Source organism: Neofelis nebulosa, chromosome 6 (genome assembly GCF_028018385.1).
Source record: "Neofelis nebulosa isolate mNeoNeb1 chromosome 6, mNeoNeb1.pri, whole genome shotgun sequence".
NCBI classification, from domain to species: Eukaryota; Metazoa; Chordata; class Mammalia; order Carnivora; family Felidae; genus Neofelis; species Neofelis nebulosa.
In genome coordinates this window covers 152946593-152974374 of record NC_080787.1, presented here as the reverse complement: position 1 = coordinate 152974374, position 27782 = coordinate 152946593, and the positions used below count along the sequence as shown (strand labels likewise).

Genomic DNA, 27782 nt, shown 5'->3' with positions numbered 1-27782 from the left:
TCCCCGGCCGGCCCCGGCCGTTTTACGGCAGCAGGTCCCAGCCAATCCGCGCCGCCGCCTCCCGCCCTGCGCCCTCCCATAGGCCGAGCGCCCGGCGGCGCGGCGCGGCCGTAAGGCGGAGCCGGCTGTCGTGACGCGGGCCCCGGGGGCGGGGGCGGCGTTCCCGCTGTTCGCTGGACTGGGTGTCATTGGGCTCCGAGGAGCGGCGGCCGGGGCACTGCGGGGTGTCTGGTGTCGGGCACGGCCATGGCGGGCGCGCTGGTGCGGAAAGCGGCGGACTATGTCCGGAGCAAGGACTTTCGGGACTACCTCATGAGGTGACGAGTCCCCCGGGCCAGACCTCCGGAACCCCCGAGGGCTCCCGGAGGTCGGGGTTGACGCCGCCCGGGACGCGGGGCCACGAGGGCCAGCGGGGGTGGGGGTGGGGGGGCAGCGGGGCGGGCTCCGGGCAGCGCCGAGGACCCTGGCCCCTGGCGCGGTTTCCTGGCCGGATGTCGCCTCACGGCACCTGCGGGGCAGCTGGGCGCCCAGGTGTGGGGCTGGGAGGGGCCGGCGGGAGGCGGCGGGAGAGCGTGCGCGCGTCCAGGACGCGGGCGCTGCCGCAGGTGCGCTGCAGGTGCGCGCGATCGCCCCTCCTGGAGTCCCCGCGATCACTTGTGCCGGGCCCCGCGCGCCTTTCCGTTTTCCGGCTTCGGAGGACTTTCAGTCTGAGCGGGGAAGGGAATCCAATCTCAAATATTTTTATGCACGAATATTCTGACGGCCAAAGTAAAGCAGCGCGTCTCCAAGGACATGCTTTTCCTTGCTCGATTTTCCCTTCACTCTTCCTTTGCAGTTAGAAACGAAGGGCATTTGCGGGTGAAAGGGCCCAAGACACACTTTCTACATTCTGTTTCCATCTCGAGTCTTGAGACTCTTGCTTTTATTTCAGAATATTTAGTATAACTTTACAAGCTTTATATATTATATTATGTTATATTATGTTATATTATATTATATTACATTATATTATATTATATTATATTATATCAACCAGATATTAGAGATTTTTAACTTTTTTTAAAGTAACCTCTACACCCAAGGCGGGACTTGAATTCACAACTCCTGAGGTCAAGAGTTGCAGGCGCTACCCACCGACCCAATCTAGTGCCCCCGAAACAGTTTTAAATACTTTATTTAGGAGTTTAAGGTTTCGATTTCCTGTCTTGTGATTTTAAAACCTAGGTGTTGGGCTATGTTTTGTTTTGGGGGGGGGGGGGGGAGAATCCCAAGCAGGCTCCACGCTGGGTGAGCAGCTGGACCCGGGGCTCAGTCCCACCACCCTGAGATTCTGACCTGCGCCGAAATCGAGAGTCCCACGCATGACCGACTGAGCCATCCAGGCGCCCCTGTTTTGTTTCGTTTTGTTTTGTTTTCCAATGGTGAATAGCGTGCTGAAGAGGCTAAGTGAGGACCACTGAGGACAAGTGAGTCCTGTAACCATCCAAAAGGTACAGCGCGAGGGCAACTGAACCTCTGCCAATGTGAAAAGAATTCCTTTTTAAGTCCTGAACTCTGCAAACACTGTTTACTCGTAATTTTACAGAGCAGCAGGGTGAGAGGTACAATTCAGGCTCTCCTGTGATGAATTTGGAAACAAGCTTCACTCCCGCTCTCCGTTAGGTTTCTGTACTTAAGTAGGACGGTGATCAATGAGGACAGATGTTTCGTGCTGTGGAGCAGGGTGGTTTATCAGAGGAACGTGTTGGGGAAATCTGAGCAAGCAGTCCTGGGAGGGTCAGTTCTCAGTCCTGCGGTTAAGTTTCTCTTGGAATGTTACCTTTTTCCTACTGTTTTCTGCTTTGGATAATGGGCCTTCCTGATCATTAGGTACAGCAAAGGATAAAATTATATGGAATAATTGAGAACAAAGTGGTCACACCTTATTCATTTATGAAAAAACATTGATTTTTAGGTAACGTCCTATTACCTAAGAATAGTTTGTTAGATTTATTTTCGGGGCGCCTGGGTGGCTCAGTCAGTTTAGCGTCCAACTTGAGCTCAGGTCATGATCTCCCAGTTCGTGGGTTCGAGCCCCACAACAGGCTCTGTGCTGACAGCTCAGAGCCTGGAGCCTGCTCTTGATTCTTTGTCTCCCTCTCTCTGCCCCTCCCCTACTCGTGCTCTATCTCTCTCAAAAATAAACATTAAAAAAATGCTTTTAAAATATATTTTCAAGGAAGTGAGCCCTGCTTTTCTACTTATTTCTATTCATATTTTTACTATTTTCTATTTCTGTCTTTTTTTCCTAGCAGTTAGATTTCCCAGAGCCGGACTTTTTAACTCGATATTTTGATATGGTTTGACCTTCCTTCCTAAGATTAACTTCATGTGGTTTCCTGTGTGTATACTTTTTCCAGTGTTACTTTGAGTTAAGTCTTGACTAAATGAGGAAGAGAGTCGCAGTGCCCAGGGAAGAGTGCTGTCTCCTGGGGCAGCAGACGGAAGAGTGGCTCCTACTCAAGGGATCCCCGGCCAATCCAATCCCAGTGGGCCTCGGTTGCCTGCCTGTGAAATGGGTTTAATGATCATGCCCTTTCTGGTTGGGTTGTTGGGAACATTAAACTGGATGAGGGATGTGAAAATAAATACTCAGACTCCCAATCACCATGCAATTTGTAATTTATATTCCGCTGTGTGTGTGTGTGTGATCAGAAACACTCTATACTGTTCTGGAAAAGGTTAAAATCTTGTGAAGCTCTGTAACCCTGACCTGAAATGACTTCTGTGAACTGACTGGATGGAGCGAGATGCCAGGCTGGCTGTGTTTGCCCTGCTGCGGCTGTTGGCAGCGGTGGGGTTGCATGCCCCCCACAGCCGGGGGTGGAGGGCCGCTGAAGGGCTGGTATCAGAACTCTCACCAGGCGATCTTTCTTTGAGCTTTTTCTCCTAGAAGGAGAACCTGCTCCCCCTAGAACTTACAGGGGAAAGCTCTCCCTGTGTGTTCTCCCAAGCTGCTGTGCTTTGCAAATGAGAATTAAGCCCAAGGAAGAAAACCTCATCACCTCTCTCTTCCATCAGAAATGAGGGTCTGCACATCCTCACCTCCGCAGTGACTTGTTCTACCGACTTTGCGCTCCCTACCAGCGGAAGATCTGGGTCCTTACGACCTACTGAGGGGAGACAGAGGTCTTCTAAACTAAAGCTGTTCCTGAATTTTTTTTTAATGTTGTATTTATTTTTGAGAGAGAGTGCAAGTGGGGGAGAGGCAGAGTGAGAAAGGGACAGAGGATCTGAAGCAGGCTCTGTGCTCACAGCACAGAGCCCAGTGCGGGGCTCGAACTCAAGAACTACGAGATATGACCTGAGCTGAAGTCAGACGCTCAACCAACTGAGCCACCCAGGCACCCCATAAAAATTATTTTAATAACACAGTTGAGTGTTTCAGCAAAAATATAAAATCCTATTTCATACAGATTATAAAATTCTGTCACGTTGTATGAGTAAGATTGAAATGTCTTTCTTACTAATGTGGATTTCCAAGTGTATTTTAAAATGTTCATTTTTTTGCACCAAGCAACAGAAGTTAAGGAATAGGCTGTAGCTGTAGCAAGAGTGTGGACTTTGATTGGATATAGAATGGAAAAAAACGAAAGGCATTACGAGGACGTTTAAGTAGGGTCTTTTTTTTTTTAATGTTTTTATTTATTTTTAAGGGGGAGAGAGACAGAGCATGAGCAGAGGAGGTGCAGAGAGTGACAGGGAGACACAGAATCCAAAGCAGGCTCCAGGCTCTGAGCTGTCAGCACAGGGCCCGATGTGGGGCTCGAACTCACAGACTGTGAGATCATGACCTGAGCCGAAGTCAGACGCTTAACCAACTAAGCATCTTAGGCACCCCTAAGTAGGGTCTTAATATTAAGTAATTACTGACAGCTTTCGTCAGATGTGATTTATGGTAATGTCAGACCCAAGTGATGAGTTTGAACAGTGAGTTAGAATCCTGGCGCCCGTCATTTTTAGCTGCGTGGTCCTGGACAATTACTTTTGTTTTGTGCTTTGGTAGCTGTTTGACAATATAGTATCATGCTTGGCAAAAGTAAGTGACCCATTTATTCTTTATTATTATGCCGTGTTGAATCCTCTGGGTTCTGATACTCTTTTTTTGGTGCCTTCTGTCTCTTCTCCGGCTGATTTTCTTACCCTAATGAGGATCTTGAATCAAGAACTTCCTGGATCTCTGTTATCTTTTTTTTTTTTTTTTAATCTCCAAAGTGGGTCTTGAACTCACAACCCGAGATCAAGAGTCTTGTGCCCTACCAACTGGAACTGGACAGGCACCCCTATCTTTTTTTTTTTTAATTTTTAAAAATTTTCTCATATACCTTCTTGATGGAGTAAAAGAAATTGCTTTTTGTTTTTCCTTTCTTCATTCTTGCTCCTGAATTTTGGCTAAGAAGAATGAATTAAGATTGAACAAGTAAATTCTGAGGTGTAAGGCATGTGCTTTAATGATTGAGTCAGTGACGGTCTGTGCAGATTTATTCTAGAGATTTACCCCCTTTCCTGAGAGAGGTGGATGGATGGATGGATACACACACACACACACACACAGATGTGTGTGTGTGTGTGTGTACGTATATAGGGAGACACAGGATCTGAAGCAGGTTCCAGGCCCAGCTGTCAGCACAGAGCCTGACACGGGGCTCGAACCCACAAACCGTGAGATCATGACCTGAGCCGAAGTCGGACGTTCAACTGACTGAGCCACCCAGGTGGCCCTTGACGTATTTTAAATGGTACCGAGCTTAACGTTCAGAAAAAAAAATCACTGGAAAGTTTTTACTGTTCATTCATTCAACAAAGACTTTTTGAATGCGTGGCACATGCTGGGCACTGTTTGACGTTCAGAGTTTTAGAAGTGAACAGAGTGTAAAACTACTTGCCTGTCTTTAGGGGCTTTCCTTCTGGCGATAACCTGTTTCTAACGGCGAGCTCGCCGTTGCCGGAGCTGTGCGTCACCGCGTCTCTCTCCTGCTTGTCCTTTCCAGAGAAACGCCCCCGTTCAGCCTGTGCCGTCCAGCCTGACGGCCGTGAGCGCTTCCGCTGTGGCCACAGCCCAAATGGGGTGTGCCCTGAATGTCTACACGCACCGGATCTCAGGAGCTTAGTACAAAAAAAGAATGTAAAATAGCCCATTCATAAGTTTCTCTCGATTACATGTTCAGATTAAGGTATTTCCGGTACGTCAGAATGAACTTAGTAAAATCGACTTCTTTTGTTTTACTTTTGTGAACGTGGCTTCTGGAAATCTTAAAATTAACGTGTGGCTGCTGCTAGTCACTTGCATCACGTTTCTGCGGGACAGCTTCCCTCTGAGGCTTCAGCGTTAGACCGTGTCGTGAAACGGAGGTCAGCGCTGTTGCTGGGTTTACCCCCACGTCTCAGGGAGAGAAGAGTGTGCTTGCTCACCTGTGGCTCTGCTGCGGGAACCGGAGCGAAGTGGGAGGTCGCAGGAACCTGGAGGAACAGACGTCTTTCAAAGCAGCTGATCTCTCTCTCTTTTTTTTTTTTTTTCCATGTCTCTTGTCTGCGCCTTGGTAACTCCTCACCAAATAGTACGGTAAGAAAATTGTTCTCCTTCATTTCAGGCTTTTGCAGACTTTCTGCACTAACAGAGGTATGGACGGCAGGCCCGGCCGCCTTTGCTTGAGATAGCGTATCCAGCCACCGTGCCTGGTGGCTCTCCCGGTGTCCCCCTGGGTGACCTGGTCCACTCTGGGTGCTAACCCCTGGCAGGACCAGTGCCTCGACTGCGAGCTGATGGGCGTGGGCCAAACACGTATTTCCAAACAGGGAAGTGACACACACCTAGAGGCGTGTACTAGGCGAAGGGTACGTTACTGACTTTCCAAGGCTAGATCTCTTAGTGAACGAGTATTCAAATTATTTTTACCTTTCATGTTCTGTTTAAGAAAGTGTTCATAATCGAGTGTGTAGATAGCCTTCGACTTGCAGCGCTCTGCCTCACGCTTAAGTCCTCGCACCAGAATTTGTAATCCCATCATTTGTGCGGACAACCCCAGGGCTGCTGGGGGTGTGGGATTTCTGCCCTGGTCTTGTCCGTGGCCCCAGCCGTGAGGGAAGACGCCTGTGTGCCCGGTGGGGGAAGCCCCTCCTAGGCAAACTCTGCAGGCTGTTCCAGCCCGGAGGCTGTGCGTGATAAAGTAGATACTGGGCCACCGTGCAGTGCGGAGCTGTGGAAAGATTAACTAGAAAAAGATGAAACTAGCCCAAAGTGGAGAAAGGCCTGGTCAAGAAAGGAGGAAAGGAAGACACTGGGGTGGTAGCTGGAAAATGAAGGGACTCCCAGGAAAAGGACAGGTGGAGAAGGGAGGAAGATGGAGACGGAAGGCTGGGGGCCCTCCGTCACCAGGCGTCTGGGATGGAGGGGAGAGAAGGGACAGCGGCCACCCGTCATTCAGGTACTGAAGTTAAGGTTCTAGAGGTGTGTCTCACCCAGATAACATCCGGTCTAAAGACAAGAGGACTAGTTAGCCGCCCAGAACCCCAGAGATCGTTTGCACCCGCTGTGTCTAGCTTGCGGGGTCCTGACTCGGTTGTAGACTGTCAGTGCCTAGCGTCCCGGCCCCGCGGGAGCTCTGATGTTTCAGACCTAGCATGCGAAGTAAGCCCTGCAGAATGCTCTCCTGTCCGGCCAGGTGTCATTCTCCTCTATTTTTCTTGGACTTCCCTGGTCCCGCTGCTTATGGGAGTTTGGGTTCTAATGACTCCTGGTCAGTGTCAGAAACGGATTCAGCAGCCTGAATTTGTCTTAAATGCTCCAGCGGGCAGCACTGCACAGATTACTGCTTAATATTCTGAAAACTAAGAAGGGTGTTTAGCCAATGACGTGTGGTTTCTTTCATATTTTAAAGTGCTGAAAATTGCACATTCATAAAACAATTTTTAATGTACTGGAAAAGCCAGCAGCCAGTTTTATCAAATTGGGTGCCGCTCCTGTTAAACACGGGCAACTTCTTGGTTCTGGGGCGGCCGCGGTCACAGCGTGGCACGAGGTGGGGGCTTTGCCGTCAAGAGTAGTTTCCAACCTTAATTTCCTAGGATCTGGCAGTTCTGAGTGCGGATTTCCAGGCTCTCTGATCTTAATCTAGTTCACACAAGCTGAAAAGCAGGTTCTCCCCTCTTAGGGTACTTTCTTCAGAAAAAATACCCAATTTAGGATCTGCATGGTAAGAGATAGTGACAGATCTCTTTTTTTTTTTTTTTTTTTAAAGTTTAACGTTTGTTTATTTTTGAGACAGAGAGAGACAGAGCATGAACGGGGGAGGGGCAGAGAGAGAGGGAGACACAGAATCGGAAACAGGCTCCAGGCTCCGAGCCATCGGCCCAGAGCCCGACGCGGGGCTCGAACTCACGGACCGCGAGATCGTGACCTGGCTGAAGTCGGCCGCTTAACCGACTGCGCCACCCAGGCGCCCCAGTGACAGATCTCTTAATGAGCATTTGAAGGGGGAGGGGGGCTGATAGATTTAAACATTACCTTGCGGAGGATAGTTGTAATGAGGTTTAAGTTGCGCCAGGAGGGCATGGGGTGAGAAGTTAATCGGATTGAAAGTTCTCTGGGCGGGGCATTCGGTTCCCTGGTGGGAAGCTGCCAGATATTTTCTGCCTCTGGGCTCGCCTCTGAAGAGCGGCCCATTTCTGGGCTGACCCTTGAACAGTCAGGGCCCGGATGTTAACTGGCCTGCAGGCCACGCACACGATGGTGAAGACCTGTCCTCACGCATTTCCATTATCTGCGTTATCACTTAACAGAGGGCTGCAGCTGTTCACGCCCGCCTTACCCTTTTCCTCTTCCCTTTCCCTCCTCTCATTTCTGTAGCACTTCTGGGGCCCTGTAGCCAACTGGGGTCTTCCCATTGCTGCCATCAATGACATGAAAAAGTCTCCAGAGATTATCAGTGGGCGGATGACATTTGGTAAGGATGCGGCTGTGAACAGCTGGGGGGACTTCACGCATAGAATCACGCGGAATATGGCTCTCACGCTCCGCTGTTCGCAAGTGACCTATAGAGCGACACGGCGTTGGCACGGCGTTGCTTGTCCGTGGGGAGGAAAAAGCAGAGTTGTTTTGAAATATTTATCTAGAAAGTGTTGGGGTCCTGTGTGCCTTTCAGATGGGCACGCAACTAAAAACTGTCCTCTTGAACCTCTATTTGGAGGAAGTGCCTTTAAGTTTATTTGGAGCCCTGCTACTTGTCCTTAAGGTATTGTTGCGGGGTTAAGTAGCAGTTCTTCCAGACGGTGGGCCGTAAACAGTTCTGGGGGGACAGGAAGTGGTCAGAGCTACTGGCCACTGCAGCCAACAGACTGTCCTTAGAGTGTTTAGTAAGTAAGGCACCAAGCGGCAGAGCAGAATGTAGGGTGAGCTTCCCATTCACGGAAGCATTTAGGCCGTGACTTTCTTCATCTGCCGCGAGTTTTAGCAGGAGAAATTCTTGTTCCGATTAAGGTGATTGAGCCCCGACCTCCGAGCACGCAGCTCGGGGTCTGCTGAGCCGTAAGTCATTGCCTCGCTTTGATGTTTCTGGCAGCTCTCTGCTGTTACTCCTTGACGTTCATGAGATTTGCCTACAAGGTGCAGCCTCGAAACTGGCTTCTCTTCGCCTGCCACGCCACAAACGAAGTCGCCCAGCTCATTCAGGGGAGTCGCCTCATCAAATACGAGTAAGCCCCTTCCGGTCTCATCACTTCCGTTTTGAGAAATTACGGAGAATGAAACTCAAAGCTGGAGGCGTCGGGGGCACCGGGCGTGAGTGTGTGCAGAGATGATGCGTTAGCTGTGGGGGAAGCTGGACTCTGAGCAAAAATACGCTGTTGAAAAAAAAACATATGCTGCTGAACTGAAAACAGTGAGTGCACTGCAGGTTTGCTTATTAAAACATGCAAATTAACAGGAAGTAGGATATTGCTGTTTTCATAAAATTTTCGGTTTTAATAAACGTAAAGGTGTCTTCTCAAAGTCATCCAAGTTCTTGGAGGCCCCAGTGAAATTTGTCTCAAACTGAATTTCTCTTTGTGTTTATTTGCAGGATGACTAAAAAGGCATCGGCATAACAAGGGAAAATGAAAAACCAGCTGTTGGAAGGGAAGCTATGCCGCTGCTGAGTCAGTCTGCCTCACGATAGGCTCGCTAAGGAAAACAGGCTGGCTGCTATTTTTACTAACCAGTTTTTCTAGAAATAGCTGAGAGTCCCGAAGCCAACTCTCTGCTGCCTTACAAGTACCGAATATTTTACTTGTCTTCATAAAGAGTAGCTCAAAATATGCAATCAATTTAGTAATTCCCGATGATGGTTTTATCTGCGGTAATATGTATAGTACCTGTTAGAACTTAATGAAAAACCGAAGAGAACATCGTTTGTAATTATTAGCATTTAAGTACTCAGAATTCTTAACTGTAATGACCACGAGACCGACGGCTGGCCACATACTCCAATCTCATTGCCAATGTTTTGAAAAAGTGTGTATTTCCGTGCAGTGTGTATACTGAGCTGCTGGAACTTAATGGCAATAAATGATTTAAATATTTGTCAAATGAGTGTGATATTAAGTATCTTGCTGGGCTAAAAAACCGCAGAACTAGAATGTCCCTGGAAAGAGCGTTGTGCATAGAGTGGCGCTCCTGGAAAACGAGGAAGGTGGCCGGGGGACGGCGAGCTGGACGGCCGGTGTCGGGAAGGCGCCGGCGGTCACTCAGGACGCGTTCTTTCCTCCGGGCGGCGTTAGAAAGGGCACCCACGGGTGGCACCTGGAGCAGGCCGTGGGGTAGCTGATGGCGAGCCGAGCCGTGCCCCCGAGAGCCGTCGGGTGACAGCCCACAGCAGACAGGCGCGTGTCCCCAGCTCTGCGGGCGCCCGAGCAGGGGAGCCCATGGCTCAGGAGCCGCTCCGGGGAGTCGGCCGGGTGGGGGGAGGCCACAGCGCTAACCTCTCCCCACGGATGGCGGCACCGCTTTCTGTGGCAAAGAGCAGCAGGCGGATCCGAGTCATTTCTCGCTGTCACTCTCTTTAAAGGTGCGAGACCGTGGGCAGAGCGTTTTCACCTGTGCTCCCGTTTCCCCTCTGGAGGTGAGGGGGCGCCGCCTCTGGGGTGCCCTCAGGCCCGTTGCTCCGCACTTGTCCCGAGCGGGTGTCGGGCGAGAGGACCCAGCGACGAGAGCCCGGACTGGCTTAGCGAAGTGAGAGCGCCAGGTTCCAGTCGTGCAGGTAACGTTGCTTGTGAGAACCCCAGACCGCAGGGTGTGGAAAGTGCCAGCTGGAACCTGCCTGGGGCTTCCGGCCGCCCTCCGGTGCCAGCCACCGCTGGCGTTCTGGTTTGGGATCTTCCTCTTTTAAAAAAGGTTTTGTTTCAATTTTATTTATTTAGAGAGAGCACGCACACACGCGGGGGAGGGTCATAGAGAAGGCGTGACAGAATCCCAGGCAGGGGCTGCAACATCATTGCAGAGCCTGATGTGGGGCCCGAACCCACAAACTGTGACATCGTGACCCGAGCCGAGATCAAGAGTCGGACGCCCAACCCACTGAGCCCCCGGGCGCCCCTGGGATCTTCCTCTTTCTTTTGTCCCTTGCAAGAATTCTCGTCTGCCCGTCTCACGTGCTACTGGGGAGCAAGGGCCTTTCCCGCCTCTGAAGGGACGGCTGTCCCGAGAGCCTCGGGGATCGTGGTGCAGGCACTGCAGACCTGAGAGCAGGAGGCCTGATGACACAGTTCCGCAGGCTGCCTCAGTGGGCCTCCCCATACACCTGAGAAGGCGGGCAGGGGCCAGCACGGTCCCTTCTCCAGCAGGTGTTCCTGACGTGAGACAGAAACCTGCAGGGGCGTCTGGGCGGCTCAGGTCACGGTCTCAATGGCTCGTAGGTTCAAGACTCACGTCGGGCTCTGTGCTGACAGCACGGAGCCTGCTTGGGATTCTCTCTCTCTCTCAAAAATAGACGAATACATTAAAAAGAAACCTGCAGATGGACACAGAGGAACACATGGGATGAAGGTCCATGCAGACGAAGCAGAAGTTGCATGGGGGGGCGGGGGGGGGACTGGGTGCCCTAGGGTTGCAGGGAGGCTCACCATCCTGGGTAAAGGAGCGAGGGACCAGGAGGGGACACTGATCCTGTCCCTGGCTCCCTCAGAGGGTCTGACGCTCCCAGCCGTCTGCCTTCTCTGCGCAGAGCCGAGTGCTTGCGGGTCGGAGGGAGGGTACGGGCGAGACCAGAAGGTGTGAAGCGTTCCACTGCGGGGCTCTGGGTCCTGGTCTCACCCAGATCAACACCGATGTGAGGAAGTACGTTCCAGAGCAGAATTCCTCTGTTTTTGTTCTTGTTGTTTTCAAGCTTCTTGGTTGCTTTAAAATGACCAGTGTCTATCAGCAGCAGAAAGGACACTTCCCACAAGTGGGCATCCAGGTCGTCGGTGATCCTTGTCAGGAGAAGACCGACCGGTTAGCCGTCACTCTGCTCTTGGGCAGTGGCAGCCTTCCAGGCGGCAAGGACTCCGAGGCCTGGGCCGGCTCCCGCCCGTACTGCTTTCTTCCTGGGGATTGGCACGGCTCTGCCTCCTAGGGACATTTGCGGGATATTCTCACGAAAGGTGGCGTCGGGTCCGGGCCCAGGGCCGTGTGTGGTGGACACACTGCCGGTGACGTTTGTACAGTCACCACAACACGAGTCAGCCCTCCAAGTGGTAGTGGCCCCACGAGAAAACGCAGAGACAGGACGGGGTTGAAGCAAAACTCGGTTACCCAAAAAAGCCCAGAAATACATGCTCAGAATGTTTAATGCCTGCACGTGACCATCTCTAAAGGTAACACACAAGGGCTCCCGAGTATTTTTCGTTTTCCGGTAGCAGAATACACGGATGCACGTGTGCTGTCACCAACCTCCAAGGTGAGGCTGGCACCAGCTGTCCGTGCTCACGTGCTGTGGTGGCTTCAGGCATCTCCCTTCTTGCTGTGACCACCCCGTGGGGCGGAGGTGACCATTGTCGAGCGCTTCCTGACTGCGTACCACAGACAGCGGGGGTCCTGGCGCGGCGGCTCAGGGCGAGAACGGCCACTGCCAGCTTGAGGAAACCGGACCCTCAACGGCCTTTTGTTTCCTAATCCTTCCTCCGCAGGCGGCTGGCACCGTGCCCTCGGCCACACGCCCGCCCGGCGTGACCCAGGCTGGGCTCGTTCGTCTCCGTCCTCCTCCACTTGGACCTTGGCTTCCCAGGTGCGTTGCGGGGTCCGTCTGGATGGCGCGTTTACACGCTAGTGAGAAAGTGAGCGTGGGCCCTGGCATGTCGACATTGCATCACTTGGAAGTCACTTGGATGGCCTCAGAGATAATGGCCACATCATCTAAAGCAAAGCCCGAGTTACCTGGCACTGGAGCCCTTGGGGGAGAGCAGCGGCAGGGGTCCGTGCAGAAAGGGGCCGCTCCGGGCAGGAAAACCCCCAGAAAGCCCCGGCCTCACTGTCAGGCCCCAGGCACCTGCTGAGAGCTGAGCTGAGCCAGGCGGGCCCACAGCACTCCCAGGGTTTTGCTGGTTTGGGTGGAGGTGACAGGAACCGCGGGAGGGTGGCACGAGGAGGATGAGCCTCTGGCAGCTTGACTACGAAAGGACACAGCTGCTTTACCTACGGGCACAGCAAGTGATGTTCCTTGGCCCGTTAGCCAACATCCGCCATATTCCTAACGAACCCTTGCAGAACTGCTTTCAGGGGCTCTGGAAGGTCCGTCTGCGGCAGATGGGACCATATCGCAGCCCCGCCTGGACATTCCCACCGAAACCAACAGGTGCCTGGTGCTGGTTAAATGGTGGTTTTCTATTTCTGTTTATCAGCAGGACGCTCACTTACAAACACAGCCCTACTGAAATGGCAGGATACGTGCTCCACTCTTTCCTTTTTCACTCGATTTTATTTTATTTTTAAAAAATTTTTTTATGTTTATTTATTTCTGAGACAGAGAGAGACAGAGCATGAGTGAGGGAGGGGCAGAGAGGGGGAGACACAGAATCCGAAGCAGGCTCCAGGCTCTGAGCCGTCAGCACAGAGCCCCACGCGGGGCTCGAACCCACAGACCGTGAGATCATGACCTGAGCCGAAGTCAGACGCTTAACCCACTGAGCCACCCAGGCGCCCCGAGTTCACTGCCATTGCTCAGGTTTGTTTTAAATGTGAAGGCTTTTGCAGTTCTTGGAGCTGATAGTTCTGAGGGCGTGGTAGCTTTGGGCCAGTTTTCTCAGTGCAGGAAATCGGGGGTCAGCCTGCGAGCGCACTTCGAGGTGACAGGCCCATCTGAGCAATGCGATCTCTACGAGCGCAGTAGCCACATGGGGAGGGAGGGGGCACGCGTGCCCAGGGCGTGCTCGCAGAGTCGCTTGCCTGAAGCGCTCTGCCCCGGGCTCTGATCCGTTTCTCTCCGCCAGAGGCAGAGACGCACCCTTCCCTGGGCTGACCCTTCCCCAGGCTGACAGCCAAGTGAGGCCGAAAGTGGTGTCACTGGGACAGTGGTCTTGGGTTTTTTGTTTGTATTTTTAAATACACAACTATAGTCCTTAAAAGGTCTTGGGGCGCCTGGGTGGCGCAGTCGGTTAAGCGTCCGACTTCAGCCAGGTCACGATCTCGCAGTCCGTGAGTTCGAGCCCCGCGTCAGGCTCTGGGCTGATGGTCGGAGCCTGGAGCCTGTTTCCGATTCTGTGTCTCCCTCTCTCTCTGACCCTCCCCCGTTCATGCTCTGTCTCTCTCTGTCCCAAAAAAAATAAAAAATAAATAAAAAAAAAACGTTGAAAAAAAAAGGTCTTAAGTACAGGGTGCGCCTGGGTGGCTCAGCCGGTTGAGCGCCCAACTTCGGCTCACGTGTTCGTGGGTTCGAGCCCTGCCTGGGACTCTGTGCTGACCGCTCGGAGCCTGGAGCCTGCTTGGGATGCTATGTTTCCCTCTCTCCCTGCCCCTCCCCCGCTCCTGCTCTCTCTCCGTCTCTCAAAAAGAAATGAATGTTAAAAAAAATTTTTTTTTAAAAAGGTTTGATTCTGTCCATCTCCCTAGAATCTCCCAGAGCAAGGTTAAACGGACTCCCACGAAGTCAGGAGGCTGTTCAGAGAGAATTGTTCAGATTTACACGACGTGAGCCTCGGCGCGGAAGTACATAGCCTGGTCCGTGGAAACTGTGGGTGCCACGGGCATTTACGGACAGAAGTCAGAAAGGGCGGGCACGAGGTAGAACTTTCACATCGGGACGAGAGTAGACAGTTGAACTGTGTAGGTCGGTGACAGCACTAGAAACGAAGTAGGAAAAGGTAGAGTTGACTTGTTTGGGCCAGAACTCATCAGTCATCACAGTGACACTGCTTTTGGCCACACTTGGGTGTCAGCCCGGGGAAGGGTCGGCCCGAGGCCACTGCAAGGCTAACGTGGGCGGTAGGGAGTTTCACCGCAGCGTTTGCTTTTGGCCGAGAGAAACGTGTCAGAGCCCAGGGCAGAGCACTCGGACAGACGATCCGGGAGCACGCCCTGGGCACGCGTGGCCCCTTCCTCCCCAGTGGCTGAGGCACTTTGCACAGAACAGAGAAAACGGAGACTATCAACACAGTAATAGAGCGGTCAGCAGACCCAGTCTTTCAAGTTCTTCTGCATTTCGGTTCAGCCACACTCCACTTCCTCCTAAAAGCCTTGCTAATTAAGAATTATATAACTTAGGGGTGCCTGGGTGGCTCAGGCGGTTGGGCGTCCGACTTCAGATCATGATCTTGTGGTTTGTGGGTTCGAGCCCCGTGTCGGGCTCTGTGCTGGCAGCTCGGAGACTGGAGCCTTCTCTTGACTGTTTGTCTCCCTCTTTCTCTGCCCCTCCCCTGCTCATTCTCTCTCTCTCAATCTCTCTCTCTTTCTCTCTCAGAAATAAATATTTTTTAAAATTTTTTAAAAGAATCATAACTTGATGATTTTCTGTCGTAGTTTGCAGAAGTTGCTGCACAGAGTAAGTCTTTAAAAACGCCTGGGGTGTGTCAGACCTGAGGGGCGAGGAAGGCATCTCAGCAAGTGCTTTTTCTAGACTGATCCGAAAGCCCTCTGGTTCAATGAGGTGACGTCTCAGTAAATAGAAGGCTTACGATGTTTTTAAAGCAGTCTGAAAAATGCTGGATGCATAAGGGAGAACTCTGCCAATTTCATTATTTTCTTTTAATATTTATTTTGGGGACAGCACAAGCAGGGGAGGGGCAGAGAGAGGGGGGACCAGGAGCGGAAGCAGACTCTGCACCGACAGGCTGACAGCAGGAGCCGACGCGGGACTCGAACTCATGACCACAAGGTCCTGACCTGAGCCGAAATCGGATGGTCACCCGACTGAGCCACCCAGGTGCCCCTGCAAACTTCATTTAAAACTTCAAGGTCTTCGTTTTCGTCTGGAAAGGAGACTTAGGCAAGCCCTCCAGGGAACTGTTTTTCCGTGTTGATGTCTCAGGGTAGGCGTGACATCTTGGGTCTATCTGGGTCACCCAGACGACAGGCAGTTCCGAAATCTCTGTGGTTGGACGGCAGGCTCCCTGGGGGATCGTGGGGAGTGAATGTTTGTCATAAACCGAGGCCCAGAAGGATTCAAACAGCCTTCGCGTATTTTCGGAAGTTCCCAAACTTCCTGTTTATCGGCTCTGCCTCCCGAGGCGCCTCCCCGGTGCCAGGCAGGTGCCAACCGGGCGCTCCCACGCCCTGCTTCCCTCTGGAGGCGAGCGTCCCCAGGCGGGCTCTCCTAGAGCATCTGCCTCCCTGGCCCATGCAGCTCCTGCCTGAAAACCACATGTGGTCTGGCAGCAGCCGCCAGGCAGGGAGCTGGCAGGGACCCTGGGGCTGGCTCTCTTGTCCTCCCCGTCCAGGGCGCGGGTCACAGGCTGGCCCGGGACACACGCCCCATCTCCGCGCTCCTCCCGTTCCACACCACCCTGTGACTGACCTCACAGCCCGTAGTCGACCCTCTTCTGCTTACGCTGGCCAGAGCACATTGTGTCCGCAATTAAGGACTCGACCGACCTCGCAGAGGAGCACGACTTCTTCCTCCCCGTGTCTGCCATTCCCAACGAGAAATTAGCAGAGGCCACGGGCGTCTGGAAATACCTTTTACAGTTACTAGAATGCAATGCCTTCTTAGGGAAGACCAGAGGCCCGGGCCCAGAGACTCTTCTCCATGCCTTAGCTCCTGCAAGTGCTCAAAACTTAAAGCCTGCTGCAGACACAAGATGGAATGCCTCCTTAAAAGCTGCAGTGATAAATCTCAAATGGACTGAATGGCTCCTGTTGGCAGGATAAGTGTGTCTCCGCCTTTGGCTACAATAAAAGCCTGAGGGATTAGGACGGAACTCACTGGAACGTAGATGGGGGGAGGGAGGAGAGAAGGAGGGAGTAGTTCAAGCATAAAGAATGCAAAGAAGGCCAAGCAGGGATGACAGAAAAACCACACATGGGGGTAGTATAGCAAAGCCCAAGAATATCAGATGCAAAAGGGAAGTTCTAAAACCTTCCAGAGAAAAGGAATAGACCATCTATAAATAGGATGACAAACAAACCTATGAATAAATAAACCGCGTGTCTTAGTTTACCTACAACCTTCCCGGTTTGCACCTCCCGTCCAAGCTTAATTATTAGTAGCGTCCCGCTCACTCAAAAGTGTCCTGGTTAAATGATGAATTATTTCTTCACTCTACCTACCAAGGGCTAAAAAGGTTGATAAATGCTATGTGAGGATAATGGTATATAATGCTTGTAATGTGTTAAAAGGAAAGTTCTGAGTGTTAAATTTCTTATCCAAATTGTCATTCAGATGTGAGAGTATAATATACATTTTCTCACTCACATAAAGCCTCAAACAATTGCCACACGTGGGAAATGCTCTTGAAGGAAGCACTCGGGTCAGAAAAGAAAGGAATCCAGGAGATTGTTACAGAGACACGGGATTCAGGGTGATCAGACAGCTACGGACAGTCCATTACAGGATCACAGCAAAACAGACTGTGTCTACCACACCGGCTCTGTGGACAGACAACCACGGAGCGGAGGGGACCTCTGGCCTCGAGACAGTGAGGGCCTGAAGCTCGTAGCCCGACACCCGGTGAGGAATTACCTCCTGCCGACAGCAACGCATGTGAGCTGGGGGGTGGTCCTCCCTCAGCCCAGCCTTCAAGTGAGACCGCGGCCCTGCCCTCCGGCCTGTCTGCATCCTCGCAGGGGAGACCCTCGCCGATGGCCGTGCCACGCTGCTCACAGACTCTTGACCACAGATGCCGTGCGATGGTCAATGGTCGCTGTTTTAAGCTACCATATCTGGAGACATTTGTTGCACAGCAGTACAGAACTTACAAGTCCATCAGTTGCAAGTTATGTATATACGTGCATTAGGTTAATCATCACAACATCGGGGCGCCTGGGTGGCTCGGTTGGTTGAGCATCCGACTGCGGCTCAGGTCATGATCTCGCAGTTTGTGGGTTCGAGCCCCGTGTTGGGCTCTGTGCTGACAGCTCAGGGCCTGGAGCCTGCTTCGGATTCTGTGTCTCCCTCTCTCTCTGCCCCTCCTCCACTTGCACTCTCTCTCTTTCTTAAAAATGAATAAACATTAAAGAAGATTTTTAAAAATCATTACAGCATTGTTTTGTATTGAAAAATTATAGAAAGAGTAGTAGTCATTGAGAAAACTTTGCAACATAACATAGTATTTGGCTGGTGTAACAAAAAAGAGAGAGGGGCACCTGGATGGCTCACTTGGTTAAACGTCCGACTTTGGCTCAGGTCAGGCTCTCACACATTTGTGAGTTCGAGCCCCAGGTCAGGCTCTGTGCTGACAGCTCGGAGCCTGGAACCTGCTTTGGATTCTGTGTCTCCCTCCCTCTCTCTGTCCCTCCCCCACTCACTCTCTGTCTCTCTGGAACCTGCTTTGGATTCTGTGTCTCCCTCTCTCTCTCTCTGTCCCTCCCCCACTCACTCTCTGTCTCTCTTTCTCTCAAAAATAAACATGAAAAAAATTTTTTTTAATTAAAAAATTTCTTTTTATGTTTAATCATTTTTGAAAGACAGAGACGGAGCACAAGTAGGGGTGGGGCGGAGAGAGAAGGGGACACAGAATCGGAAGCAGGTTCCAGGCTCCAAGCCGTCAGCACAGGGCGCGATGCGGGGCTCGAACTCACGAACCGCGAGATCATGACCTGAGCGGAAGTCCGACGCTCAACCTACTGAGCCACCCAGGCGCCCCTAAAAAATTTTTTTTGAAAAGAGAGCTGGAGGGTGGGGGGAGAGAAAAGTCTCTAAGAACTGATATTGTCCGATTTCAGGATATATTGTTAAGTGAAAAAAGCCAACACGGCATCCTCATGTAAGAAGGAAGGCCGTGGGAGAGTGTACATGCATCTGATCTTTTCTGTAAACGAAATACAAGAAGCATAAACCAGGAATTAATGCGGAAACCTACCTGCAGGGGGTGGGGGGGGTGGGGAGGACGGCAGGAGGGGGACGGAGAGGAGGAAAAGAGGCTGAGTGTGCTTGGGTACAGTCCTCTTAGAACAACTCTCCCCAAAATAAATACTTCAGATCAGCCGGGCCGTGGGGGACCCCATTTGGGGTAGCACTAAATGGCCCTCCGCGCACATGGGTGAACCACATAACCGCATGGGGTGGGTGGCGGGGAGAAAATAACTAACATGTATCCGTTTGGAGCATGGTGTACCGACTGCCCATTGTGAAGCTGCACACAAATCCTGTACTCTCATCGGGAAATGTGTTTTCCACCACGGTGTGGGCAAGAAATTCTGAAACGATGCGACGTTGAATCTAGCAAATACCTAGCTATGCTGTGGTTTCTTATTTGCAGAACAGATGATGCAAAAAAGGCAAGGTGGGAGGCATAAGAAAGAGCTCGTGATGTGAGTGTATACATCTATATAACATATATGTATTTATCGTGTATTATATATTATGCATATAAATGTAATCTATGTACACACACACACACACACACACGTACACGTGTATCTGATTCCCCCCGCTCGGGTGGCCTAGAGGCTAGGTCCCCCGGGGGTAACGTGCACACCCAGAACTCGGCCAGACATCCGTTCATAAATATGAATTTCCAGGAAAAGAAACCGGGGCTCCCCGGTAAACGGTGGACTCCAGGTGGGGTGGGGAAACGCACGATGAGTCCGGCACATCTTATGGTGCCAGAAATGAAGGAAGCCCTCAAAAAACGATGAGGGCATATTGAAGGAACACGAGAGCCGGCTTGCGGTGCTCCCAGTCTGGGAAAATCTGAGCAACAAAACCAGTAACGATGGCAATTCCTAACTCATAGAGTAAAATAAAGACCCAGAAGTCCACAGTCCTATAACTGAATAACGAACGGAATGAATAAGTGAACACACACACGGATGCATGCGTACACGGGGGAGGAGGGGCCGCTCTTCCTTAGAATGCCCCAAGATAGATTTTAAAACAGTTTTTAATGTTTATTTTTGAGAGACACAGAGCACGAGCGGGGGAGGGGCAGAGAGAGAGGGAGACACAGAATCCGAAGCGGGCTCCAGGCTCGGAGCTGTCAGCACAGGGCCGGACGCGGGGCTCGAACTCACGGACCGCGAGATCGGGACCTGAGCTGAAGTGGGACGCCTAACCGACTGAGCCGCCCAGGCGCCCCTGTCACAAGTATTGAGTGGCTGATGGAAGTTTCCGGCAGGCAGCGCCAGTCGTAATGGGCGTGGGTCACAATCATCATTGATGGTAAATTCAAGGCGAAATGATAGTCACGCCGTCAGTAAATCTCCTCACAGGTGCCATCGGTCACAGAGGGGAAAACAGCAAGGCTCCAGTGAAGGACCCTGGCGGATGGCCCCCGACCCAAGGGATCCAAGTCAGCCGTATCTGTAACGACATTTCTGCACACCCCGCTTCCGGGCGGGACGCGCCAAGGAGCCCGCGGGCGCCACTCTTGCCAAAGGGCCCGACCTCAGCCGAATCATGGGGAAATCCCAGATCATCCCCCAAACAAGGGGCAGGTATAAAATCACGGGCCACTACTCTGCAAAAGCGTTAAGGGTGTGAAACATCAGGACTGAAAAGCCGCCCCGGGCTGGAGACCCCGGGGCCCGAACAGAAGCTGGAGGCCAGGCCCGCACCTGCCAGCGGCGCGCGGACGGGACAGCTGCGGAGATAGAGCGCCACCTGCAGATTAGCGGGCGGCACTGCATCAGCGTTCACTTCCTGGTCCAGATCCCTGCGGTCGCGTAATGTAGGAGGTTCACGTTAGGCAATTAGGGGAAAGGCAGAAGCAAACTCTACTTACGTTTGCGACATTTGGGGGAGGCCAAAACTATTCCGAAAGGAGACATCCTGCAGGACAAAGGGGAGCTACTCCTAGCATGATGGCCTTGCGGTAACGATCGTATGCGACGCGCTTCAGGTGCTCTAGGCCCTTTGCAGGTCTTATGTCCCCCCTTCCACATAAGGACAGAGGATACAGAAGGGGAACCAGCATGTCAGATCACTCACACAGCACGGATTCAGGGTTGGAACCCGGCTTTTCAAGTCCAGAAGCTACCGGCTAACCCCTAAGCAGTGCCCTGAATGGCAGTTCCCAGTTTTCATCGTGGACCATTCGCCAAATCGACAAGTTCTGCCGTGGTGACTGCCACGGCCACCGCGCTAGCTGGGATGCTGGTCTCAGCCCAGGTCCGTGAGAGCAGTGCACGTGATGGGGGTTTGCCATGGTGGGGGCCAGAGCTGGTGGCCAAGAAGGATTCTTGAGACGTCTTCGGTGCAGAAAGAGCATGGGGACAGGACCCGTGGGCAGGAAGAGCCGGCCCAGGATCATGAGGAGAGACTATGCTATGCTATGGGGCTGTGCCGTGGGGCTGGGGGAGGTAAAGTCCAAGGGAAGTTTCCAGTGAGACTTTCATAGGCTAAGGAAGACTCACAGGATGTGGAGGCCTAGCTATCGTCAAGCTAAGGTTGGCCAAGCATTAACGTTAAGACTGTAGGGAGTTCCTGGAGAAACGTTACTCTCTGCCTGCCTCAAGTATTTGCCAGTGGGCTGTGGGTTATTAGGAAATGTAATTTTACCTGCCATTTCCTTCTGCCTTTCTTCCCCACATCCCAAGCATCCGTCATCCAGCAGGCATCCCTAACCAGAACTCAGAGGACACCAACTAGTCAGGGAAAAGAACTGTCATCTGTCAAAGCAGCACAGCCAGGATGGAGACGTCCTTCCACAAAGCCTGTGACACAGAGTTGTTCCCCGGGGGGGGGGGGGGGGGGGGGGGAGGTGCTCTGCTCTTCCTCCGGCCACAGAAGAAAGTAATAAAGGAGGTGGAGGCTTCTGAATATGAGAGAGAGAGGGAAAGAGAGAAATGTGGGAGGGAAGGAAGGAGAGGAGGGGAGGGGTGAGAAAGAAGGAGAGGGAGAAAGAGAGAAAGAAAGGATGGAAGGAAAGAGGGAGGGAGGAAAGAGGAAGGAAGGAGGAAAGAAGGAGAAAGGAGGAAGGAAGGAAGGAAGGAAGGAGGAAGGGAGAGGAGAAGGGAGGGAGGGAGGGAGGAAGGAAGGAAGGAGGGAGGAAGGAAGGAACAAGGGAGAGAGGGAGGACGGAAGGAGGGAAGAAGGGAATGGAGAGAGGAAGGAAGGATAAAATCTCCTACGCCATCCACCTGTCTGCAGGGATAACTCCACTGTCCCCCTTTGTCAGTTGAGGCCTCTCAGGGACACAGGCCCGTGCGGGAAGGGACCTCCCTGGGCTTCCAACGAGCCTGCGGCAGTCGAACAGCGCAGACAAGGGACAGATTTGCCCTTTCCCCAGGTCTGAGACTATTTTGTGGCTGCGTGACGCCATCTTGTGGCCTCACAAGACTGGAAAGCTGAGGTCACGCGTGATCCATTGATCACGTCCAGCTACTCGTTGTTGTAAAAAGTATACAGACCCCTTTCCAAACACATACGCCCTCCTATCGGAGTATCTGTCTTTTCTCCTAACGCATCTATGAGAATGGAGGGCAGAGAGCTCGCAGACATGTCAGGTGCGGGGTCCGGGCCAAGTGCAGGGGCGGGGGAGGGGGAGCAAAGACGGAGGGAAGGTGCTGAGATTGTACCACCTGCATTTTTTGCTTGCGCCCAACCCCGTCGCAAGAGCGATTAACAAGTGACCCCGATGCAAAAAGCAAGAGTCGACCCCGTACCTCACTTCCGCCTCCTTAGCTGTATGAATGGGAAAGGCAGCTGGGCAGCTCAGAGGCTGTTCCCACCGGGGATGACTCCTGAGAACCGGTCCTCTCCGCCTCCCACCCAGGCCCACCGACACGGGTTCTGGAGTCATTTGCCTGCCTCCCAACCAGCAAAAAAACTGCAAAGTGGGCACCTGGGTGGCTCAGTCGGTTGAGCGTCCGACTTCGGCTCGGGTCACGATCTCCTAGTTTGTGGGTTCGAGCCCCGCAAGGGACTCTGTGCTGAGAGCTCGGAGCCTGGATGGAGCCTGCTTCCAATTCTCTCTCTCTCTCTCTCTGCCCCTCCTCCGCTCGTGCTCTCTCTCAAAAATAAATAAACATTACAAAAATTTTCTTTTTAAGCAAACAGAACAAAACAATCCACACACGATCACAGAAGTGAGTGACCACACTGCCACACAGGTGGGGGTTTATCCAACGACGGGTTTATCGAAAGCATCATTCACTGCTGGACCACATTACACGAGGCAGGCGTCGTTCTGAGATCCCCACTTGTCCCGTTTAATCCTTGCAACATTCCCGGGATGTCAGTTCTATTACGATCCCCGATTTACTGAGAAGAAAACAGGAAAATGGACTGGACCGCTCATGTTTAAGGACAGTCGGATTCAAAGACAGACGGCCCCCAACATTGTAATAAGCGGTCGCTAAGCTGTCCCTGAAGTAACTTCCTGGCCTCCAGCCTCAGCTTCAAGAACGTGCAGGCTGCTGGTATACGTCCGTCCATGCTTTTTGTCCCCAGCGCTTGCCACAGAAGCCCCACGTGCCCCTTGCAAGTCCCCCAGGCGGTTGATCAAGCTTTCAGGCCACGCGCATCTCCCCGGCCCCAGCCCGAGTGCGGGCAGTGGCCGACCTTGTCTTAGCTCCCACACTGACCTCACAGGGGGCAGCGCCGCGGTGCTCCCTGTCCTCTGTCCTCGGTCACTAGGCTGTCCCCTCTCACCTGTAACCTTGGATGAGCCACCTGAAGCCGGTCGAGCTTCTCTCTAGAACCTGCCAGAGGCTGCTCCCAGAGCATCATGGGCGGATGCAGAAATGAGGGCCTGGACCTCCCCCTCCAGCTAGGTGGCCTCTGTAGGCCAGAAGACTTTGGGGTGGCTATTTGTAGTCCAGTGTCCCTCTGCCCACCTCGGCCCCGCCACCTTCCCCCGGGTGCCGGTCCTGCGTCCTGCTTGCCTGTGTCCTGTGGAACCCAACTGGGGCAGGCTGGAAGGACCTGGCCCGTTTGTAAGGGAGTCCCAGGCGGGCGTGAAGGCCGAGGGGCCATCACCTGCCTTCCACGGGTCACTTGGGCACTGGCACGGGACACGGGTTAGAGCAGAGGAGCCAGAGAGACGGAGGAAGCAGGAGATGAAACCGATTTTGAACTAAGATCTGTTCGTACGAGAATCCACTTCCTGAATAAGATAGCCCTGGCATCTCCCTTTCTGGGAGCATCTGTGGAGACACCAGGGGGGTCCAGCGCCTGTCCCACTTTCCCCGTGCGGATTTCCCACCTGGGGGGTCCTGTGAACAGGAGGCTCTCACGCGTAAGGCCGGCAGGCTCTGGAGACTGCATTTCGCGCAAGCTTCCAGGTGCCTACCCGGGGGCCGTCGGGGCCACAGTCTCAGTAGCAAGGGTCTAATGGGCGACTTGAGAACCCAGTGCACGCCAGGTCGCTTCTGTCCGTCCCCGTGAAATCTTATTTCGAAATTTAACTTGTAAATTCTTTGAGGACGAGGTGGTACCTTTTTCTTCCCCGGAGTACCGAGTACACGGCAAACGCGTGTTAATCCACTAGCCCCTTGAAGGCAAGACGGTGTCGTTCGCAACGAGGCCAAGACTTGGCCTTGCCGACCTGCACTTTTCCTCTACAGATTGCATCCTGGTCAGCTCCAGTGCACTTACCAGGGAAACCCGTGCGACTCGGTGCAGTATTTAAGTCGCATTTCCGAGAACTAATAGGGATATTAGCAAATGGACCAGGAGAAATAAACGAACGAAATGCTAAGTATATTTTTGGTTTGAAGCAACCAACATCCAACACTTGTTTAGAGCTGGCCCATTCATTCCAAGCATGAGTCCCGGACCCCTGTTTTCATGGACCACAAATGAGTTTCGCGATGGTCTCAAAAGAACATTAGTAAGTGGCCAGCAGCTACGCTTGGCCGGGACCACAACAGGGATTTTCTGTCTCACAACACCAGCCGTTGTCAGAGAGAGAAAGCAAGGAGCAGAGTTCTGTTCTTAGGGTACGAGGTTCCCTCTCCCGAGAGATGGGATTTAGGGAAGGCATTTTCTCTTATCAGGGATTGAGGTGTAAAAACTTCTTGGAAAGATATAGTGCCTGCTAGGCATTAAAAAGTCATCCTGTGTCTTTATATTTTTATTTTTAATTTCTTTAAAAAAATTTTTTTTAAAAAATTTTTTTTTTCAACGTTTTTTATTTATTTTTGGGACAGAGAGAGACATAGCATGAACAGGGGAGGGGCAGAGAGAGAGGGAGACACAGAATCGGAAACAGGCTCCAGGCTCTGAGCCATCAGCCCAGAGCCCGACGCGGGGCTCGAACCCACGGACCGCGAGATCGTGACCTGGCTGAAGTCGGACGCTTAACCGACTGCGCCACCCAGGCGCCCCTAAAAAATTTTTTTTAACGTTTATTTATTTTTGAGACAGAGAGAGAGAGAGCATGAACAGGGGAGGGTCAGAGAGAGAGGGAGACACAGAATCCGAAGCAGGCTCCAGGCTCCGAGCTGTCGGCACAGAGCCTGACGCGGGGCTCGAACTCACGGACCGCGAGATCATGACCTGAGCCGAAGTCGGACGCTCCACCGACTGACCCAACAAGGCGCCCCTACATTTATTTATTTTTGAGAGACAGAGAGACAGCGTGAGCAGGGGAAGGGCAGAGAGAGAGAGAGGGAGACACAGAATCGGAGGCAGGCTCCAGGCTCTAAGCTGTCGGCACAGAGCCCGACGTGGGGCTCGAACTCATGACCCCCAAATCCAGAGTCATAGGCTCTTCCGACTGAGCCAGCCAGCCGCCCCACGGAGCAGGACATTTTCAACAAAGAGCAGATCCTTGGGGAAAACATTTCAGTCACTCACCGTTCGGTGACTTACGTGGCTCGGCAAATGACAGAGAACAGGGGTGTCACGGCAAATCTGGCGTCGATGGACGTCAGCAAAGATTCTGGGTCTCCTGCTCAGTAATGGAGTGACGCTCCCTGAGCGCCCACGGTAGAGGAAGTGCCTGGTTTATTTGGGCCTTTCGAATACGCATTAGCTCTGCAGGGAGAGCTACAGAATTACAGAGGCGCCTCAGTGGCTGGTGTCCCGCCCACTCGCTCATCCTAGACAAAGGGCCACCCACTGGGCCGCTTCCCTGCCCTCTGCTCACTGCTCCTCTCCTTGGTGCAGACGTCGCGCCCCCCCTCCCCAGTCTTCCAAGGCATTTCCTGCAGCACCAGGGCTCCACCCAGATGCCCCCCAATTTCCGTCTCCAGTCCATCTGTGCGCCACACTCCACGTCCCCCCGCCCCCGGACCCCCCTCGTCTGCCACCCTCTCTGCACTCCGTGGAGGCCCGTGGATCCCACCTTTAGTCTGGTGACTGGACGCTCTGCCCATCTCCACGTCATCCAAGTCTAAGGCACCGTGACCCTCCTCGGGCCTACCGTAAAAACCCGAAGAGATCTCCGCACGTCCACACCTGCCCTCTGAGACCCACTTGTCAAGCATGAGTGGGCGAGCTTTCTAAAATGCAAATCTGGGGGCCTCTGGGTAGCTCAGTGGCTTAAGCATCTGACTCTTGATCTCGGCTCAGGTCTTGATCTCAGGGTTGCGGGATGGAACCCCAAGGTGGGCGCCGGGCTGGGTGTGGAGGCTGCTTAAAAATAAACAAATAGCCAATCCGATGTGTCACCTTCGCATTTGCCGTGACAAGTTCAATGGCTCCCCATCTTTCGGAAGTCACAATCCCAGATCCTTAACATGCTTGCTACGGACTGAATGTTGATGTCCCTCCAAACTTTGTATGCTGAGGCCCTAATCCCCAGTGCGATGGTATTTGGGGAGATGAGGGTTAGATTAGGTCATGAGAGTGGCGCCCCCTCCTGATGGAACTGATGCCTTCATAGAAGGAGGGAGGGACCAGAGCTTCCTCTCTCCCCGCCTCCTGGGGACACAGGGAGGAGGGGACCGGCTTGGACGTCCAGCCTGCAGAGCTGCGTGATAGAAATTTCCGCGGCGTGAGCTGCACAGGCGGTATTTGTTGCCAGAGCCCGTTCAAAGGTAACGGTGCAGTCACCTCCTTCCGACCTCCTGACCCCCTTCTCCCCCTTGTGCTGCACATACCAGCCGAACAAACTTAACACAACTTCTGTTTCAAATGTGCTGAGTGCCTTCCCACCTCCAGCCCTTCGCCCTTCCTGGAGCGCAGAGCCCAACGCGGGGCTGGAACTCGTGGATCCCAAGATCCTGACCTGAGCCGAAACCAGGAGTCAGACGCTTAACCCACTGAGCCACCACCCAGGTGCCCCTAACTTATTATGTCTTTTATGATTATCACTGTGGCCTTTATTCTAAAAACACGAGAAAGTTGTTGAAGGTTTTTAAGCAGAGGATGGGATGAGAGGCACGGATTTAAAAGGACCTCCACACTGAAGAAAGAGAAGGCCCTCGGCAGCCAGGGCATGGAGAGGGGGCTACAGGTGGGGAGGGACTGGAAGTACCCGCCAGGGGTGACACCGGCCGCTCTGGGATCACCTTCTCAAACCGTGGGGCTTATTGGCCCCCATGTCTGTCTCCCCTTGGGGCAGGTATGTCTCCGAATCGCCCCACTGCCCCTGCTGACCGGGTGGAGGCGTGGGGGTGGGGCTACCCCTCTGTGCCCCACGCACCTGCCTTGTGTCACCGCCCTGGCAGTGGTGGCCGGGCAGCTAGCTTTCTAGGGGCTGTCAGGAACGGAGCTGGGAAATGCCACGGGGAGAATGGAGGTCTGTGCGGACAACCAGGGAGCGTTATTAGAACGTAGGCTGTTTTTCCGAAGGCGCGTCTCCTCTGTTCTCGTCTCAGACATGTTCCTCGTAAGCAGTGACTGGAGTCTTTGGGCTGGAGTCTTTCCTCTGGTCTGAGCACCCTGCCACCCCCCCGCGCTCCCCTCTGCCCAGGCCTCCCCTGGCCCCCCCGCACTCTCCTCTGACCCCGGCCCCTTCTGCCATGAGCGCACAGACGACTATAGCAACAGACCTGCTTTTCTCTCTGCACAAAACACTCTGGGGCCTCAGTCCTTAAGGAAGATTCGATGTTACTAGTCGTGTCAGGAGTTGCTACCATGTCCGGAGAAGTGGTTGAAATCAGCTCAAGAGAGAGAGTTTTAAAAGACCCATGAGGGGCGCCTGGGTGGCTCCGTCGGTTAAGCCTCCGACTTCAGCTCAGGTCACGCTCTCGCGGTCCGTGAGTTCGAGCCCCGCGTCGGGCTCTGGGCTGACGGCTCAGAGCCCGGAGCCTG

At 53.0% G+C, this 27782-nt stretch overlaps 1 protein-coding gene and 1 long non-coding RNA gene across 4 annotated transcripts; one reads left to right on the top strand and one right to left on the bottom strand.

Moving 5' to 3' along the window:
• The first annotated feature begins 127 nt into the window (after positions 1–127).
• Positions 128–9601, top strand: MPC1 (mitochondrial pyruvate carrier 1). 3 transcript variants are annotated; one of them, XM_058735880.1, is made up of 6 exons: positions 128–317; positions 5320–5391; positions 5599–5659; positions 7886–7982; positions 8598–8730; positions 9096–9601. In XM_058735880.1, exons 1-6 carry the CDS (start codon positions 247–249, stop codon positions 9118–9120), a joined length of 459 nt encoding a protein of 152 aa, XP_058591863.1. In that variant the 5' UTR covers positions 128–246; the 3' UTR covers positions 9121–9601. The 3 variants fall into 3 exon arrangements, with proteins under 3 accessions (XP_058591863.1, XP_058591864.1, XP_058591865.1); XM_058735881.1 differs by lacking the exon at positions 5320–5391 and having other exon boundaries at positions 130–317; XM_058735882.1 differs by lacking the exons at positions 5320–5391; positions 5599–5659 and having other exon boundaries at positions 175–317.
• LOC131515172 (uncharacterized) lies at positions 8634–25690 on the bottom strand. The gene is made up of 2 exons (XR_009263491.1): positions 25380–25690; positions 8634–8877 (listed from the first exon to the last, which is right to left on the bottom strand). It is a non-coding gene; the product is annotated as an uncharacterized LOC131515172 (long non-coding RNA).
• Positions 25691–27782: the final 2092 nt, after the last annotated feature.